The sequence below is a fragment of the Trichechus manatus genome, unplaced genomic scaffold, assembly GCF_000243295.1.
Source record: "Trichechus manatus latirostris isolate Lorelei unplaced genomic scaffold, TriManLat1.0 scaffold00024, whole genome shotgun sequence".
Taxonomy (NCBI): domain Eukaryota; kingdom Metazoa; phylum Chordata; class Mammalia; order Sirenia; family Trichechidae; genus Trichechus; species Trichechus manatus.
In genome coordinates this window covers 9854408-9875808 of record NW_004443960.1, presented here as the reverse complement: position 1 = coordinate 9875808, position 21401 = coordinate 9854408, and the positions used below count along the sequence as shown (strand labels likewise).

Sequence of the window (21401 nt, the reverse complement as noted above, 5' to 3'; positions counted from 1 at the left end):
CTCTATTGGGCTGTGATGTGAACTTATCAAATCTGACTTACATGTTCAGAACTTCTTGGGCTATATGCTCTGGCCATGGCTTCAGTCAGTGTTCCCTCAGATAGGATGCACAAAAGACAGGGCCATTAGAGCCCCTCAGTGTTGGGCTGATAGCAGTACTGAGTACTGATGACAGCCAGGAAATGAGCAAAAGGTTGCATTAGGGAATCAGCAAATTAAAGCCTTAACTCTAAGGTGGATAACTCCATTTTCCTCAACTAAAATAGTGGGTTGGATAATGCTTTTGTAAGAGATACTGTATGTTTTGTGTACACAGCACACAAAGTTTAACATATTTTATTATACATAGTATACAGACTACAGACAGATTTAGGGAAAACCTCCAGACTATTTCCTCAAATGATTGACATAGCCAAAATAAAAAAAGGGGGGGTTAGGTGGGGTGGGGAGGAAGGACAGAAACTCAGCCCATTTAGAATCTGAACACAAAATGGGAAGACATTTATTTTCATAAAGCCTTGGTGGAAATACATCCCAAGGATAATTTGACCTCTGGTTTTTCCTCTGGTTCTACTGACCACAGGCAGGTCACCAAAAGCTAACTGTTCAAAAGAGGAAATAGTGGCTGCCTGATACAAGCAGCAACTCCATAGTCATCAAAGCTATTGTTCCCAGAACAGCTTAGCAACATGGGTCCATGATAGTTTATATACTCAAACATATCCATTTGGAAGTTCTTATTGAATGAAAATCAGAAAGTCACGAAATTAAAGGATAGGCCACTTACAACATAAGAAAGAGGACTGTCCCTATTCAAAGGGTTCACAATCTCAACTGGTCCTTCAAAACTGCAAATGATGTTAGAGTAACATTATAAAACAACTCAAATATGAAAAATATATATATATTACAATTATAATTATTGGAGTCTTTTCCCTTAGGTAAGGTTTTCAGAAAACCCAGGGATAGATTTTATATCACAAAATGGTCCATATCGCCCAAAAATATCTTTTGATTGGACAGTAAAATAGTATTTGTTGGAGGATAAAAATTGAGATAAAGTACAGGCCATAGGGAGTGGTAAAGCTTTAATTTCTCCAATTTTCTTCCAAATCAGCTTATTATTAGGGCTCTCGTGGCAGAGGAAGAGGTGGTAGCTTTCCACAGGAGCACACTTGGGATTGATTTTGGTGATATTCCAAGTCAGGGCAATGCCCCTGGGTTTCAGCACCCGTTTTACTTTGAGCTCAGGCTTCTGGGGAGGAAGTGTGTCTCGAATTTTGTCTACCAGCTCAGGTAGTAGTGGTGGTGGTTCTGGGAGAGGTGGCAGGTGCTCAAAGGACTCAGGAACCTAAAAACACATTTGTAAAAAAGTTTAGCGAGCAGGTTTGGTGGGTACTGACTATTTTAATGTGGTCAAATGCAGTTGTACAAATATATATTTCTCAATCCTCAATCCAATTATCAAATAATAAGAACACAAGGATACTTCACAATATGTGAGGTCTCCAAAGAAGAAATATAAATGGCCAACAAACACATTAAAAGATGCTCAATGTCATTAGTAGTTTTGTTGTTGTTGTGTGCCGTCGAGTCGATTCTGACTCATAAAGACCCTATAGAACATGGCAGAACTGCCCCCTAGGCCTTCCAAGGCTGTAATCTTTACGGAAGCAGACTGCCACATCTCTTTCCCACAGAGCGGCTGATGGGTTCAAACCACTGACCTTTTTAGTTAGCAGCCAAGTGCTTTAACCACTGCGCCACCAGGGCTCCTTCATTAGTGGTTATAAAAAAAACCAAACCCACTGCTGTCAAGTCAATTCTGACTTATAGTGACCCTATGGGACAGAGAAGAATTGCCCCATGAAGTTTCCAAGAAGTGGCTGGTGGATTAAAACTGTTGACCTTTTGGTTAGCAGCCAACCTCTTAACCACTGTGCCACAAGGGCTCCTCATTAGTGGTTAGGGAGATGTATATCAAAACCACAATGAGGTAGCACTTCACACTTACAGGATGGGTATAATAAAAAATATGTAAAAAAAAATGTTGACAAGGATGTGGAGAAACTGGTGTAGGAATGCAAAAATAGTTCACCTGCTGTGGAAAACAGTTTGGGGATTTCCTCAAAAAGTTAACCATAGAGCTTTCATACATAAGACTCCTTTAATTCCACTCCTAAGTGTATACCCAAAAGAACTGAAAACAGGTACTCGAATTCATGTACCTGCATGTTCATAGTAACACTACTGACAATAGCCAAAAGTGGAAACAAACCAAATGTCCATTAATGGATGAATGGATAAATACTGTGGTATATACAAACAATGAAATGTTATTCAGCATAAAAAGGAACAAAGTACTGACACATGCTACAATGTGGGTGCACCTCCAAAACAATATGCTAAGTGAGAAGCTAGACACACATATTGTAATACTACATTTATATGAAATACCCAGTACAGATAAACCCAGAGTGAGAATGCAGACAGGATGTTGCCAAGGGCTGGGGGGAGGGAGTGGGGAGAAACTGCTTAATGGGTATGGGGTTTTACTTTGGAATGATGGGAACTAGACAGAGGGGGTGGTTGCACAACAATGTCAATGTACAAAATGCCACTGAGCTGTTCACTTTAAAATGGTTAGTTTTATGTTATGTGAATTTCACCTCAACATATTCTTAAAAAAAAAAAAAAGAATATGTGAGACTGGATCTAGTCTTTTTAAGCATAAGCTTCTTCTGGAATTAAGATTTCTACACTCTGGAATATCCCAAATTCAGAATGGGTGAGGTCCTAGACATTCTGGAAAAATATTCCATCTCATTTCCAAATTGTGTTCCCAAATGTGCTGACATGACAAGTGACAGTGTATGAGAGTACTCATCTCCTTACACCTTCATCAACAATGGCTACTACCCTTAAAACAAAATTCTTTTCTAATTTTTCAGACGAAAAGTAGTTTTTCTTTCTGTAGCTTCTGGAAAATTCAACTGAATTACTTTAATTGTGTGAATGGGCAGACTCACAATAGCACACTTTCAAAGCATATTAAAGTGCTTTCTAAGCTGAAATGTGACCCAAATGTTTTTCAAGCATAACAGTGGAATGCATGTCCCTTACAGATCATCTCATAAAAGTACCTGGGCTGCAATATGTGCCACTGGAGTTGTCTCTTTTGAGTTTAAAACAGCTTTCGAAGGTGACTCCAGGGAGGAGACTGGACTTTCTGCGAACACAAGGTTTTAAGAAGTAAAATTTATCTGCAACAATCCATTTCACAGCCTTCAAGCAAGGAATAGTTTATGTCTCGGGTGGTAATAAAATGTGAACTCAAATTACCAAATTGTGAAATGTGAGGATACATTCTGATAAATGTTCAAGACCCAAAAGTTCCAAATATAGAGAATTTTCCTTATTTAATGTGACAAAAATTCCCCTCTGGAGGAAAACCCTCAGTCATCATGCAGTTAGGAACAGGGTGCTAATACAAATGGAAGAGGGATCCATGGTCAGTGGTTTCACAGGTGAGCTCTGTTCTGTTAGGCTGACAAGTCATGTCCACACACACAGAGCTGTTTTTAATCATGTATGAAATGTGATACACACAAATCTTGGAAATTCAAAGTAAAAGTCATGTAGGCTGGGGCTAAAGAAATCTCTACCGATAAGGTATGTGTTAGCCCGGAGAGAATTAGGTATAAATATGTGGACTGGGGGAAGTTTTTTCCAATGTTAATGTCTTGCGAACATTTTTATCTTTATAACTGTGCAATGGTTACTTCAATGCTTTGCGTTCTCAAAAGAACAGATCCTTTGCTGCGTGTATATGCACATGTGGACACATATTTATCCTTGTAAATATCTGTATTATAAAAATGATTTTTAAAGTTTGTTTCAAATGAACTTTACAGAGATAAAATTTAGGTACAGTAAAATGTACCCATTTTAAGCATATATTATGCTGGGCAAGGGGCAGGGAGAGAAGGGACAGAAAGAAGGAAAGGGAGAGGTGAAAGAAAGAAAGGAGATGGGGAAGGCAAAAAATGTGGGCAGGAGGGAGAAGAAGTTGTATACTAAATTGAGAATGATCTGAAACCAACTGGAAAGAGTATATATAGGGGATGGTAAAAAAAAAAAAAAAAGGGGGTCCATGTTAGCAAGCAGTTTGAACTGTGTTTGGAAAGTAGAAAGAAGTTTGAATATATCCAGTAAGCAGTAAATATAATCTTAAGTCCATTGTGTGCCCAGTGTGTTTAATATACTTAATGATCTCCCCAAATGAAATGTCTTTTATCACTTTTTTCTTTTGACTGACAAGGATAATTAAGATTCTGCATTGTGTTTCAATGTTAATCTATTAGTCACTTTGCTAGCAATGAAAGACCTTTTCAAAAATTTATTTAACTTTTTAGTGTTGGTGAGAATATACACAGTAGAACATAAAAGACTTTTTGAAGAGGTAATGACTTTATGCTTTTAATTCTAAGGTCCGTAGCTTTTATATACTTTTGAATTTATCAGAACTAGATCAGTGAAATAATAATCTGAAGGCTAATCATCAGACGAGAGGTGATACAACCAACCTCCTTTAAATTTTCAAGTGGATAGTTGTCTACAAAAAAAAATATTCTAACAAATATAATCTCCCGTAACTAACATTCCTTCTTTTAAGGTAATTAAGTCAACAAGCCCTTGGCAAATTAAAACAGGCTAAGACAGAACTCCACTTTATGACGACAGGAGAAAAAAAAACAGGACTTTCATTCCAACCTGGTTAATTGGTTATATCTTCAGTGTCACCAATGTCAATGTCTTATAAATATTCTCTGTTGTTTATCCTTACCTGTATAAAAATGTGTACTGGCTACTTTAGTGCTTTGTGTTCTCAAAGCAACAGCACCAGTTCCCCATTATTTAAGCTTCTTCATTAAACTGCTAGGTGAAAATTGTGGCCTCTGGTTTTAAATTTAACCCTTTCAAGGTTCAATTATTTTCTGCTTTGAGTTTTTTTTTTTTTGATACCATGTGTTTTCATTAATGGAAGCATGCTGAGTCATAGAATGTGTTTAAATTTTTGGTTGGTAATATGGATTTTGAGAAATATTATCTGGTACTACATGGTTACCACAGAACATTTAAGGTTCTCGAACCCCAGAATTAGTGGTTCACCTGTCTTTACCACTGGACCTTGGTTGCTGATGTTTTTTGTGGCGCCTTCCATTAGGTTACATGGGAAACCCCTGGTTTTCCAAATATGACACACAAAACAAAACCCACCAGAGCTCCATAACGATAACACTTGCCCGCTGCCGTCGAGTTGAATCCAACTCATAGTGACCCTAGAGGACATAGCAGAACTGCCCCATAGGGTTTCCAAGGCTGTAATCTTTACAGAAGCAGATTGCCACACCTTTCTCCCGCAGAGCGGCTGGTGAGTTCAAACCACTGACCTTTCAGTTAGCAGCCAAGCACTTAACCACTGCTCCACCAGGGCTCCTATCACACAGGAAACCATAAATACACTTATAAGGCTTATCTAGGTTACAAAAGCCAAAAGAGACAAAATTTTTACCCAATCACACTTCCTGGTTGCACTACCTTACTTGCAAACCTCATACCCCAGCTATTTTGCTTCAACTAACATTTCCTTTGCCTTTCGCCGTTATTCAAGTCCCCACTGGAGGGCAGTAAATACTTTCAGTGGTACAAGTATACTACCAAACAACCTGAGAGCCGGAAAAAGTGGGTGATGCACGGTATACACCATGGACCATGAAAGAGTGTGGGGCTTATAATATTTAATTTGCACGATGCTAAATCAAATATGCCTACTATAGAAAGGTTAGGGGGGAGCAGTACTTATGAAAAACAAATTCCCACCTTCCCAGAGACTACTAATCCTTTGGTGTTTGACCTTCCAGATCCTTTGCTACATTATATGCCTATGCAGACATATCTACTTATCCATGGAAATATTTATATTATTAAAAACAATTTTAAAAGTTTTTATTTCTTACATGAATTTTACAAAGATACAATTTACGTAAACTGCACCCATTTTAAGCATACGGTTCTTTGTGTTTTGACGAATCTATATACTTATGAAACCATCAACAAAATCAAATATTTCTTTCACCCCCAGAAGTTCTTTAATATCCCTTCTCAGTCAATCCCCTTCTCACCTCTGGTTCCATAAAACCAGGGATCTGTTATCACTAAGATTAGATTTGCCTTTTCTAGCATTCTACATAAACCAAATCATACAGTCTATACAATTGTTTTGCCCAGCATATTACTGAGATTCATCCACGTTACTGCATATACCAATATTTCACTCATTCTTCTTGTTGAGTAGTATCCAGTTGTATGGATATGCCAAAATTGATTTATCCACTCATTTGTCGATGGACTTGTTTTTCCTGCTCCTCCCCACTAAGTACAACTATAAATGTGGAAATACTGCAAGAGGTAACCAAAGGAAAATTCTGAAAGGTGAAAAGAGGAAAGTGGACTATTTGGAGAACCCAGGACTAGAGGGACAACATAGCAGCAGGGCATTTTACACCCCTACCCACCCAACAGAAGGTGACCTAGGCCCAGAGTTTCCTAACCCTCAACCTAGTAGCAGGCCCAGGTAGGCTCATTTCTCTCCCAGACTGAAGAGGAGATCTACTGACAGTATCAGAGCCCTGCAGCACTGGCAAAAGGGACCAATTGAGTACCCTGCTGAAAATAAACAGCCAGGGTAAGCACTCCCCCTCCACACCAGGCCTGAGACTCCTCTCCCCCATCAAGAGATACAGGCAGATGAGCAGCACCAGTAAGGGGATCCTGCTACATACAACAAGTGCCCACTCTGGGAGGTACTCTCCTTTCCTGCTAGGCCTGAGACTCTCCTCCACACCAGGCAGTAGGGAGAGGAGAAAAAGTGGCAAGGGATCCTGCCACAAAAAGCACCAGGTCTGGGAAGTGGTCTTTGTCCCCATGGGTTGGAGACTCTAGAGGCATGAGGTGGCCTGTCCTTGAGAAGCTCCTTCCACCTTCTCTGGTAGCACCAACAGAGACCCGTGGAACCCCAGCAGCATCAGATAAACCCAGCAGACCAAAAGCGCACAGGAAAGGTTTTGAAAATTAAATTGTCATCAGAACCACAGCCCATGAAACTAAACTAAACATGGTAACTGTCTATTAAAAGAAAAGATTTAAACAGGACTTAGAATCTTCTAACATAATAGACAAAATGTCCAGAAGACATTAGAAAATTATCTGTCATACCAAGAACCAGGAAAATCACAACTTAAATGAGAAAAGACAATCAATGGATGCCAATGCCAATCTGAATCAAATGTTGGGATTATCTGACAAGGATTTTAAAGCAGCCATCATAAAAATGCTTCAACAAGCATTACAAATTGTCTTGAAACAAATAAAAAAAATAAAAATAAAAAATTTCACCAAATTATAGAACGCAAAAATACAATAAAAGAAATGCAAAAACTTGCTGGCTTAAGTATTACAATCCTAAGTATGGCAGAGTGGAAGTGACAGAGGACAGAATCAGTGAACTTGAGGACAGATCAACAGAATTTACCCCATCTGAACAGAAAATAAATTGAATAAAAAAGACGGATCCCCAGAGAACTGCATGCCAATAACAAAATATTCAATATTCATATAATTAGAATCCCAAAAGGAGAGGATAAAGAGTAGGGCTAAAAGAAGATTCAAATAATAGCTGAAAACTTCCCAAATTTGGTAAAAGACACATACATACACACAGACAGATTTAAGAAGCCAAGAGAGCCTCTATAGGATAAATCCAAAGAAATCCACACCACCACACATCATAATTAAACTTCTGAAAATGAAAGACAAAGAAGAAATCTTGAAAGTAGTTGGAGTAGAAACGACACACTTACCTATAGCGGAACACCATGTTGAATTTCAGCAGATTTCTCATCTGAAACTACGGAGGACAGAACGGAGTGACACAAATTTTTCATGTGCAGAACAAAAAAACCTGTCAACCATGAATTCTATATCTGGTGAAAACTATCCTTCAGGAATAAAGGGGAGATAAAGACATTCTCAGGTGAGGGAAACTGAAAGAATTTGTCTTTAGTAGACCTACACTGCTACATTCAAAGAATGTTGTGATTTTCCTGGTTCTTGGTATGACTAGCGGAAGTTTTTCAAACAGAAAGAAAATCATAAAAGAAGAAATCTGGGGAGCATGAAAAAGAATGAACAGAAAGAGCAGAAATATGGGTATATATGATAGACTGTTCTTCTCCTTGTAAGTGTTATAAATATTTGATTACTGACAAAAAAAAAATTATAACTCCACCTGATAAGGAAGGTAATGATATTTAGAGTGTAAAGTAAAGAGACCCAAATGGAAGCAAGGTTTCCACCCTTCGCTTAACCCTTTGGTGACTCAATTATTGTCTGCTTTGAATTTTTTGTTGACCATGTGCTTTCATTAATGGAAGCATGCTGAATCACTGAGTGTGCATAAATTTTTAGTAGGTAGCATGGATTTTTTTTTTCTTGCCCCCTCCTACAAGCCTATCCTTAGTGTCTCTTCATACATATGACGTACTACTAATTCTGTCCCAGAGTCCCCACTATAGTCTACAGAAACATATGTGTAACAGATAAAAATTTTCAAAATTTCTATTTTCCTACCAAAAATTTAGACACCTCATACAATATCCCGTAAAAATAGTGATTTGTGGCGCATGCTCATTTCTTCAGTTTCAAACAATCATTAACGCCCCTGACTTGCAGTAGCACACACTATCAGTGGTACAACAGCTTCCCAATAACCTCCAGAGGCTGAAAAAGTTCACGGTTGCTATATGCACTGCAGGAAACAAAAGGGTAAAAGTGGTAAAATGCTGATATCTGTAGACTGTGACAATCACATACGTATACTGTAATACTAACACCAACCATTATGAAAATACTACACAAAGAGATACAAAAACACCATAGATAAAACAAGATAGAATTCTGAAAAGAAAAAAAAATTCATGTAACCCATAGGAAGGCAAGAATAGAGATTCATAATAGCCAAAACTAGAAATAATCAATATGCCCTTCAATGGATGAATGGTTAAACAAACTGTGGTACATCCACACCATGGAATACTATTTAGCAATAAAAGGGAACAAACTCTTGATACATGAAGCAACTTGGATCAATCTTAAGGAAATTATTCTGAGTGAAAAACTTATCTCAAAAGGTTATATACTATATAATTCCACTTACATAACATTCTTAGAATGACAAAACTATACAGATGGAACACATTAAAGATTGCAAATGGCCAAAAAGCACATGAAAGATGCTCAAAATCATTAGTCATTAGGGAAACGTAAATCAAAACCACAATGACATATTACTCCACACCCACTAGAATGACTATTTGAAAAAAAACAAAACAAAAATAACAAGTATGGTTGAGGATGTGCAGAAAATGAAATCCTTGTCCACTGCTGGTGGGAATGTAAAATGGTGCAGCTGCTGTGGAAACCAGTTTGGTAGTACCTCAAAAGTTCAATCTAGAATTACCATAAGATTCCGCAATCCCACTCCTGGGTATGTACCCAAGAGATATGAAAGCAGGACACAAACATACTTGTACATCAATGTTCATTAGTGTTATTCACAGTAGCCAAAATGTGGAAACAATCCAAGTGTCCATCAACAGGCGAATGGACCAACAAATGTATAGCCATACAGTGGAATATTATGCACCATATAAAAGAATAAAGTTCTAATATATGATACAACGTGGATTAACCTTGAAAACATTATCCTACGTGAAATAAAGTTCGGGGAGGGGAGTAACAGGGAGTTGTGTGTAACAGGTACAGAGTTCTTTTTGGGGAGATGAAAAATATTTGGAAACAAACAGTGGTGATGGTTGCACGTTAATGCAGTGATTAATGCCACTGGATTGTACACTTCAAAATAGTTAAAACGGCAAATTTTATGTCGTGTGTATTTTAGCACAATAAAAATAAAAAATAAACCAACAACTTACCACCTCACCCCCGTAAGAATGGTAAAGGCCAAAAAAATGGAAAACAGGAGTTGGTAAGATTGTGGAGGAATTGGAACCCTCATCCACTGCTGGTGGGAATGTAAAATGGTGCAGTTGCTGTGGAACAGTTTGGCGGTTCCTTAAAAAGTTGAACATAGAACTACTGTATGACCTAGCAATCCCAACCCCATGTATATACTCAGAAGAAATAAAAGAAGGAATACAAATAGAAACCTGTACACCAAAGTTCACTGCAGCATTTTTCACAACAGTCAAAAGGTGGACACAACTGAAATGTCCATCAACAGATGAACAGATAAACAAAAAGTGGTATATCATACAATGGAATATCACACAGCCATAAAAACAAATAAAACCTTTATGCATGCCACAACATGGATGAACCTTAAAAACATTATGCAGAGTAGAACAAGTCAGTCACAAAAAAGACAAATACAATATGATTTCATTTATACGAAATAAGCAAATATAGAAACCAAAGATTATTAGTGGTTACCAAGGGTGGAAGGGAGGGGGAATTTTTGCTTACAGGGCACTGACTTTATGTTAATAGTGGTGGAATAATTTGGAAAAGGATAACGATAATGGTTGCACAACATGAAGAATGTAATCAATGTCACTGAACCATACATGTAGAAGTTGTTGAATTGGCGAATGTTTTGTTGTGTACATTGTCACCACAATCTAAAAAATGTAAAGAAAAAAAGAAAAGAATTAACAGCTGGAAAAATTGCAGAGTGAAGAAACAAAACAAAACCCAACAACAACAGAAAGCTATTCTCTCATAGTTCTGGAGGCTAGAAGTCTGAAATTGGCAAGGTTGGTTCATTGTGAAGGGCTCTGAGGAAGGGTCTGTTCCATACCTCCCTACTAGCTTCCTGTGGTTTCCTACAATCCTTGGCATTCCTTGGCTTGTAGATGCATCACTCCAATCTCTGCCTCCATATTCACATGGCATTCTTTCCTGTGTGTCTCTTCTCTTCTTCCAAGGATACCAGTCATATTGGATTAGAGCCTATACTAGTCCAACCAGTAGGACCTCATTTAACTTATATCTGCAAAGGCTCTATTACCAAATAAGATTACATGCACAGGGACCAGGAGTGTCTTAGTTATCTAGTGCTGTTATAACAGAAATACCACAAGTAGATGGCTTTAACAAACAGAAATTTATTTTCTCAGAGTTTAGGAGGCTAGAGTCTGAACTCAAGAGTGCCAGCTCTAGGGGAAGGCTTTCTTTCTCTGTAGGCTCTAGAGGAAGGTTCTTGTCTGTTCTGAACTTCTGCTCTTGGGCAATTTCAGTGTAGCTTGGCATCTCTCTTCCCCCATCTCTGTTCTCTTGTTTGCTTCTTTAATCTCTTTTATATCTCAAAAGAGACTGACTCAAGATAGACCCTAATCCTGCCTCATTAACATAACAAATTTAACCTAACCTTTATTAACATAACCTAATCCTGCCTCATTAGCAAAACACAACCCATTCACAAATGGGATTATAACCATAGGCAGAGATTAGGATTTATAACACGTATTTTTGGGGGACACAATTCAACCCATAATATTCTACTCTTTGGTCCCCAAAAATTGTCCTTGCCACATATAGAACACATTCACCCTATGACACCATCCCACAAGTCTTAAATCAACTCCAAGTCCAAAATCTTATCTTCTGAATCATCTAAATAAAATACAGGTAAGACTTTAGGTGTACTCTATCCTGGGGCAAAATTCCTCTTCATTTGTGAACCTGTGAAATCTAGACTACCAATCATCTGTTTCCAAAGTACAATGGTGGAACAGGCACAAGGTAGACATTTCTACTACAAATGGGCAAAACTGGAGGAAAAGAAGGGATAACAGGCACCAAGCAAGTCCAAAACCTAGCAGAACAATTTACATTAGCTCTCTAGGCTTGAAAATAATCCTTTGTTTTCTGAGACCATCAGGGCAATGGCCCCACCCTCCAGACTCTGGGTGTTGGTCATGCTCTCTGGATTCTGGGTGGAGGACCCTCAGCCCTGGGCTTCAGCTTTGTCTTCCAGGCCCACTGGGATGGTAACTCTGCTCCCTCGGCTTTGGGCGCCCCCTTTCTCCTAGTTCATCTGAGTGGCAAATCCACTCCCTCGGCCCCAGCAGGCCCTATTCTGCCCCTTGAGCATGGGAGCCCCACTCCATCTGCTTTGAGTGGCAGCCCCATCCCCCTGGCACACCTTCATGGCAGCCCCACACTCCGGAACCGAGTTGGCAAAGATCTGACTCTTTGAAACCTAGGATGCTGTGGCCCCACCCTTTGAAATCCCAGAAGTTATGGCACCACCCTTTGAGACCTAGGTAGCTCTGCTTCCCTTGCGCTTTCCCACAGTTCTGCTGATTTCCAAGCTGATCCAGGGATGGTCCTTTTCTTTTCTTGGAGGGACAACAGATGTAGCTCCGTTGGCCTGTTTTCCTGCCTGTAGAATTCCAAGAGGCAGACAGATTCTCTGCTTTCGTTCTTTCTCTGTCCCCTTAAGTCTAAGCTGATGGGTTTTCTGCTGTAGTAGTTGGTTAGATCCATCAGCCACAGGCTTCATATCTTTAACTAGAGTTTGTGTAGCCACATCCTTGGTGAACATCCTAGGACTCAGTTCATTTTTAAGTCCATCTCCTTCCTCTCACATTTTATAATAAGTGGAAAGGAAAAACCACGCGGCCCCTTTAAAATCTTGCTTAGAAATTTCATCAGCTAGATATCCAATTTCTTCACTTACAAGTTCTACTTTCCACCAAACATCTGAACATAATTCAGACAAGTTCTTTGTCACTGCATAAAAAGTATCGCCCTTCCTCTATTATCCAATCATATGTTCATCACTTTCTTTTGAAGCCTCACCAGAAGCAAATTTAACGTCCACATTCTTAGCAACATTCTGCTGCTGGCATCATATGTATTCTCTAAGATGACAGTTTCTACATAGCTCTCCTTACTTCCTTCTGAGCTCTCATCAGGATTGCCTTTGATGTCCATAATTCTACCAACAGTCTCTTCAAGGCAATCTAGGCTTTTACTATTAGGTACCTTAAAACTCTTCCAGCCTCTATCATTACCCAATTCCAAAACCACTTCCACATTTTAGGTATATGTTAGAGCAACACCCCACTCCTGGTACCAAATTCTCCTAGTTATCTAGTACTGTTGTAACAGAAATACCACAAGTGGATGGCTTTAACAAACAGAAATTCATTTTGTCACACTTTAGGAGGCTAGAAAGTCTGAACTAAGAGCACTGACTCTAGGGGAAGGCTTTCTCTGTCGGCTCTAGAGGAAGGACCTTGCCTGTTCTGAGCTTCTATTCCTGGGTAATCTTTATGTGGCTTGGCATCTCTCTTCCTCCATCTCTGCTCTCTCACTTGCTTCTTTATATCCCAAAAGACTGACTCAAAATATGCCCTCATTAACATAAAAAACATAACTTAAAATTCATTAACATAACCTAATCCTGCCTCATTAACAAAACACAACCCATTCACAAATGGGATTATAACCACAGGCAGAGGTTAGGATTTACAACACATATTCTGGGGGGACACAATTCAATCCATAACAAGGTGTTCGAGTTAGGGCTTCAACATATCTTTCTGAGGGATACCATCCAACCCATAACAGGCTCTGCTTAGCACCCTCCCCAATTAATGCCCTTCCCACTTGCAAAATAAATTCATTCCCTCACAACATCCTCCAAAAGTCTTAACCCATTCAAACCTTAAGTCTAAGCGCAAAATCTCATCTAAATATAATCAGCTCAAAAGTTCCAAATCTCATCTTCTAAATTAGATATGGGAGACTCTGGGTATGGTCCATCCTGGGACAAAATTCCTCTCCATCAGTGGGCCTACAAAATCTAGAACACAAGTTATCTGCTCTCAAAGTACAATGGTGGGACAGGTATACGACAGACATTCCCATTCCAAAAGGGAAAAACAGGAAGGAAAAAAAGCCACAGTTCCCAAGCAAGTCTGAAACACAGCAGGGCAAATTCTTAGATTCCAAGTACCGAGAATAATTTTCTATGGCACAATCTGCCCTTTGGGGCCACAGACGCCCCAATGGCCCTGGCCTCTAGTCCCCTGGAGAACCCATCAGAGCCTCTGGGCCCTTAAAGGCTATGCTGGCCCTGCCCTCTCAGCCTGTGGCAGTGGCCCCGACCTATCAAACCAAGACAGTGGCTCTACCCTCAGGGCCCTCAGTGGTGGCAGCCCTGTCCTCTGGACCTGAAGATGTGATGACACCACTCCTTGGACTCAGAAAGGTGGCCAAGACCTCTGGAACTGAGGAGGTGGTAACACTGCTCCACTGGGGCCACACCATCTGTCATTTTTCCCTTTTCTTTAAGGATAACACATGTTCATACCCTAATAGCTCTGTCAGCCTGCTCCTTGCCTGTAGAGTCCCAGAAGTCCTACAGCTTTCCTTCTTTTGTTCCATTTCTGTCTATTTCCGTCCAAGCTAGCAGTGTTTCTGCTGAGATGGTTGACTGGATCAATGTATTGCACACATAATTTCTCCAACAAAAATTTGTCAAGCCACACCCTGGCAGTTCTCTCCAGAGCATGCTTTCTCATTTTTTACAGTACGATCAGGCTGACAATTTTCCAACTCTTCAAGTTCTGGTTCCTTTTTGCTTAATGGTTCCTCAATTTATCTCTCTCCTCTCACATGTTACTATAAGCAACAAAGAGAAATCACGCTGTGTCTTCGACACTTTGTGTGGAAATCTCCCCAGCTAAATATCCAAGTTCATCACTTGTAAGTTCTACTTTCCACAAAAGAGTAGAATACAATTCAGAAACTTCTCTGCTACTTTATAACAGGGATCACTTTTCCTCCAGTGTCCGAAATACGTAAGGAACATGTTTCCTCATTTTTGTGCTCACTAGAAGCACCTTCCATGTTCATATTTCTAGCAACATTGTGTTTATGATAATGTATGTATTCACTAATGTAGACGTTTTCTCTGCAACTCTCCAAACTTCTTTCTGAGTACTCATCAAAATCACTGATACCCATAATTCTACCAAGAGTCTCTTCAAGGCAATCTAGGCTTTTACTATCAAGCACCTCAAAACTTTTCTAGCCTCTACCCATTACTCAAATCCAAAATCATTTCCACATTTTTAGGTATTTGTTACAATATCACCCCACTTCCCAGTACCAAAATTTGTATTAGTTTCCTAGGGCTGCCATAACAAAGTACGACCAACTGGGTGGCTTAAAACAACAGACACATATTCTGTCACAGTTCTGGAGGCTAGAAGTGTAAAATCAGGGTGTTGGCAAGGTTGGTTCCTTCTGGGGGGCTCCGAGAGACGGTTTGTTCGATGTTTCTCTCCTAGCTTCTGGTAATTTCCTACCAATCCTTAGCATTACTTGGCTGGTCGATGTATCACTCCAATCTCTGCCTCGGCTGTCATATGTCATTCCTTCCGGTGTGTCTCTTCTGATAAGGCCACCAATCATATTGGATTAGGGCCTATCTTACTGCAGTATGACCTCATGTTAACTAATTATATTTACACAGATCCTATTTCCAAACAGGGTCACATTCATAGGTACTAGCGGTTAGGACTTCAATCTTCTTTTTGCTTATATACAATTCAACCCATAATACCTAGGGATATGGAAAACGGTCCAGGTTTGCTCTAACTACACCCTTACTCCCAACTGGACATTCTACAAAATAGACTCACATTATCATGACTTAGCATCATGAGTTAGTAAGATCTATCTTTCCTACTGCTAGATTGTAAACCGAAGCCCCAAAGTTAGAGGTATGGCTTACTTCATTAACACTAAATGCATCTGTGTTCTTATTTTTCATGTTACTGTATCTCATATATAGTATCATATAGTCTACAAACAATTTAATGGTCTGAATCATTAAAAAGTAACTGAGTATTTCATCATGGACTCCAATCAATTTTTCAAATTTATATTTCTAATCTTCATTATGAAACTGGAAATCTGGGGTTTTTTTTTTTTTCTTCTCCTCCTCATGAGGTACCTGGAGGTTCCAGTGGTTCCAATCTTTGTTTGGATCCAAGTTAAGAGAGAAGGAACTAGATTATACATGTCGTATCCTAATTCCCATTCTTTAATAGTATACATAAATTTCCCAAAGCTAATAAATTCAAAAGTTTGGTCAAAAGACTATCATAAACATTCAAGTGCAGTTGTTAAGAGATGACTTTATAATTGATTTCCAGGCCCAGAAGACTGCATTTCATTTCTTTTTGCTTAAATCTGAGCAAGATGGCACTGCTGTCACTCTTCCTATACATTTTCATGTCACTCCCCAACTCCCATTCTTAGAAGCATCCTCTCACAGCTGCTACTGTTATGGTTAGCAAAGAAGGTGCTGTGCCACAAAAAGGCAAGACAAGAAATTCGTAACATTCAAAGAATGGAAACCATCCAAGTGTCCTTCAACAGGAGAACAGTTAAACTATGGTACATCCACACCAAGGAAAACTACTCAGCAGTATAAAGGAACATGAAACAATTTAGATGATCCTCAAAGGAATTATGCTCAGTGAAAAAAGAATCTCAGAAGGATACATATGTATGATCCCATTTATATAACATTGGTAAAAAAACAACTACAGTGATGAGGAACACAGTAGTGGTTGCTACCTATGAGGAGGTAGGTGTGGCTATAAAAGGGTAGCATGAGGGAACTTGCAGTGATGGAACTGTTCTGTAAGTTGATTGTGGTGACAGTTACATGCATCTACATATGTGATAAAATTACACACATAAATGCAAAAATAAACTTCATGAACAGGTCAAATATGTTTTCATGTATTACCCTTCCTTCTTTAGAAAAAAAAATTTTTATTTTACCTGTGTTGCAGTTGGATAGGCCTTCTTTCGTCAGATCAATTACAGAATCAAGTTTTTTCTTCTCTATAGCCTGAAAAGTTATTGTTAAAAAAATAAGGATTTGCCTCAATAGCAGAAAAGGTTTTAAAAAAACAAAACACACATAATCTGTAATTACCGTTTAGAGGCTTCAAAAAGAACACTGTATAAATTTCTTATGGTTTAATTTAACCCCACAATGAAAGAGAAGCTCTTATATTGTATGGTTTCTGAGACTAAAACTGAGCAAAGTCTAAACGAATTAATTTGGTAAAAAAGTATGGTTGTGAAATATATTTATCCTTAGCAGTTTTCTTTTTAATACGTAAGTTCGACTGGAACCCGGTTATGTTGGTAACTAGTAAGGCATTACTTTCCCAGAGAATGAATCTCCCTAAGAATGAATGACAAAGCTAAGACATCCAGTATATAGCAGCACTAAAGTTCTTAGAACTAATATATTCAAACAAACGATATTCAGAGACAGTATTTATTACCCACCGTAACATCCATTTCAGCATCAGGTGAACCGCTGGAATTTCTTGATGTAATTTTTCTAACATCTGAAAGAAAATGATTAAAATATAAACACATTTAACACATTTGTTAGACTATTAAATGTTTACGGACTTTGTAATGAATGCTGAAACACAAAAAGAATGGAGATGCTAATTAACTGTTAATTATATAATCATAAAAAATAACTTAATTGACTTTACCTACTCCAAGATTGATGATCCAGTTAAAAAATGAAAACTTAATTTTGGTTCAAAAGATTTTTCAAAAGTACTTCTCTCTCTATAATCTTACAATTATATTAACTCTTTTTTGAAAATCTATTTGGAAATTAATTAGCATCTGAGAAAATTGGAAATGTATACATTTTGAAATTAACAATCATTAGACCAGACTGCCTGAGTCAGCTGAGGAACAGTCTTCCTGGAACTGGTAGGAAGCCTCAGATAAAGGCCTAATATACCCTGTAACACATTTATACCTCACAATCTTACGTCTAAACTTTGGGGGAAATTAAGTAGCTGTATAAGTGGAAACAATACCTTCTGAAATTAAGACGCAAATACTCTAACATGCTGAAAAATGAAACGGAAATGGAGATTTTTGGCTAAGAAATTATGAGCCAACAACATGGATATTTAAGAGAAAGAAACGTTATCACTGCAAAATCAAGATTAAAGCTGTTTACGTGTTACAAGATAGAAACTTTAAAAAGCAATAGAAGTATTATAAAACAGCAAAAGTTAAAAGTTATCAAAGATTCTAAAGAACACCCAAAACATTATATCTTAAATAGACTATAAGATAACTTAACAGATTAAAAAAAAAGACAAACTAAAAACACACCACCGCTACTACCAACAGAAGGCCTGAAAAAACAATTAAAAATAATATACAGGCAGTCCACGGCTATCAACATCTGACTCACGGACAACTCGTACTTGCCCGTTAATGTTGTGTAAATTTGCTCTCACTCTGCAACGATTAAACCAAACTCTACTGGCAACAAATTTTTCATCACAATCCCCTTCACTTGCTGCATGTGTAGATTTTAAAACACCTGAAAAGGTTGGGAGCCTTTTCTTGCACTGAAGTACACATAAGGCTAAATAAGAACCATATGCACCTGTTCCAGCTGCAATACAAATTCAACTTAAAGACACAGTCAGGAACAGATCTCGTCTGTAATGCGGAGACTGCCCGTACATAGAAAAGTCAACTAGTTTTATAACTTGTAAAGTCATTAAACAGAGTAAAGAAACAAAAGGTCATAAACTGATAAAACAAAAGGTTAAAAAGAATCTTCAATCATATTAAATATTATTCACACAATAATACAGATATAAATTAGAACATTTTAAAAAGCAGAATAAAATTTATTTTATTAAAATATATTACCCAATTCTCTATTTTAAACACTGATTTGGGGCTTTCTAATTTGATAGATCATATTAATAACAACTTAAGATACCTGTTGGATTTGATGTTACTGAAGTTGTCAAATTAGGGCTTTCCACAGAAATCAACATAACATCATCGTTACTAAAATGATAAAAAATAAAAATCATAAACTAAAACATGCAGTTACAGCCTTTAACATGCAATCGATGGTTAGTAATTCTTCTAACTTAACATTTTATAACTGACATATTTTAACAGGACAATTGAAGGGTATGTTGGTTAAGGTTATGTGTCAACTTCGCTAGGCCATGATTCTCAATGGTTTGGCAGATATTATGTACTCATCCTCCCTTTTGTGATCTGATGTGAACACCCAATCAGTTGAAAGGGGAGTTTCCTCGGGAGTGCAGCCTGCATCTGATATATACGGATGTTCTGGCAAAGCTTGCTCTCTCTGGATCCTGCATCTGACTCATCATCCTCTGACCTCTCTGGCTCTTGGGATGTGAGCCAGCAGCCTGCTGTCTGATCCGCCGATTTTGAGATCGTCAGCCTTTGCAACCACGTGAGTCTGGAGAGCCCTCCAGCCTGATGTCTGACCCACGGATTCGGGACTTGTCAGCCTCCACAACTGTGTGAACCATTTCCTTAAAACAAATCTCTCTCCCTATATATACACATATGCTTCACTGGTTTTGCTCCTCTAGAGAACCCAACCTAAGACAAGGGGGTAAATGGAAATAATAAAACCAAATATCCAAGAAACCTCATGTATTACCAATTATATAACCAAAAGTTCTTGGGAATCCAGTAATAACAGACCCTTAAAACTTAGTAGGGATGCATTCACAATAAATTCAAATATAAAATACACAAATGTACAATACACATAAATACACAAAATATACAAATATCACTCTAGCACATATACTTTCCTTCATAAAAATAAAACAACATATAACTGGAAAAAAAGCTATTAAGACACTTTGAAGGAGCCCTGGTGGTACGGTGGTTAAGTGCTTGGCTGCTAACTGAAAGGTCGGTGGTTCAAACCCACCAACTGCTCCTCAGGAAAAAAGATGTGGTAGTCTGCTTGCATAAAGATTACAGCCTTAAAAACCCTATGGGGGCAGTGCTACTCTGTCCTATAAGGTCACTATGAGTCTGAATTGACTTGATGGCTTTTTTTTTTTTTTAAGATACTTTGATTCTTACAGGTACAGGACTAATTTTATAAATAAAGCTATTAAAAATAAACTCTGCCACTACTCTACATTATATCACTATAGTAACAACAGTTACCACAAATTTGTTAAACTGTGGCAGTGATGATGATAAATTATGCTGATTATGGTTATAGAATATCCTGAGCCAGAAGACGTCTTCTGCTGCTACTTTGAGCCTGATTCCACTTTCATGAGTTTGCCAAGCATTTTAATCGGAATGTTAGTAAAGAAAACCTTGAGACAAATTTTATTAATAGATGAATTTTCTATACAGTTTAGTCATACAATTTCTTGGTAGATATATTTTCATCATTTGTATTTAGGTCTGTGATTCATTTTGAGTTAATGTAATTCTCAAATATATAGTGATACAAGAGTCGAGGTTCACTTCTCCCCTCTAGCTATTCTAGCAGCATTTGTTGAAAAGACTCTTTACCTACTAAATCACCTTGGCACCTTTGTCGAAAAACAACTGAGTACATTGTGTACTCTTCATTGATCTTAGGTCTTCCTTACTATAACAGACCGTTGCCTTAATTACTGTAGCTTCACAGTTACTCTTGAAGTCCAGCAGTATAAGTCTTCCAACTTTGTTCTTCTTTTATAGAACTGTTTTTACTCTTCAGGTTTTTCACCTAAGTTTTTAATCAGGTTGTTACTCTATACAAAAAAGGCTGCTGGGATTTTGATTGAGATTGCATTAAATGTATAGAACAATAGAAGTGAGGTCTTAACATACTGAAATTTCTGATTCATGAAACATGGTGTAGTCTCACCATTTATTTAGGTCTCCTTTAATTTTTCTCAGTAATATTTCCTCATTTTAAGTTAGCTCTTGTACATATTTTGGTAAGATTATCTGTTAAGTATATGATGTTATTTTATGGTACTGTAAATGGTATTAATTTTAAGCTTCGAATTCCAATTGTTTGTGGCCAGTACATAGAAAAACAGTAGGTTTTTAATCAGGGCTATGAACCAGTTCATTCTGGTTAGAACTCCTGCTATGAATTTGCATTTCCACCCCAGATCCCCAGGTGATTCTTATGTATACACAAGAATGATGATGTATATAAAAATCATATACAAGAAGTAATTTATCCCTTTGGGAGCAAGGGAGAATAAAGAGAACAGGATACAAGGAAAAGATTAGTCCAAAGGACTAATGGCCACAGCTACCAAGGCCTCTGCCAGACTGAATCCAGTACAGCTAGATGGTGCCTGGCTACCACCACTGACTGCTCTGACTGGGATCACAACAGAGGGTTCTGGACAGAGCTGGAGAAG

General features: G+C 38.1%; 1 protein-coding gene across 2 annotated transcripts in view; it reads right to left on the bottom strand.

Annotated features, from left to right (window-relative positions):
• Positions 1-842: 842 nt before the first annotated feature.
• The window catches only part of ATF7IP2 (activating transcription factor 7 interacting protein 2), an 82626-nt gene continuing 62067 nt past the window's right edge, over positions 843-21401 (bottom strand). Inside the window, exons 7-11 of one of the 2 annotated variants that reach the window (XM_023728462.1) lie at positions 18959-19029; positions 17473-17534; positions 16954-17014; positions 3144-3229; positions 843-1351 (exon numbers count right to left, since the gene is read on the bottom strand). In XM_023728462.1, the coding sequence (XP_023584230.1) occupies positions 938-1351; positions 3144-3229; positions 16954-17014; positions 17473-17534; positions 18959-19029 (694 nt within the window). In that variant the 3' untranslated portion in view covers positions 843-937. Of the gene's footprint in view, positions 1352-3143; positions 3230-16831; positions 17024-17472; positions 17535-18958; positions 19030-21401 lie in introns of those variants that run through there. The other variant, XM_023728463.1, reaches the window with a different exon arrangement.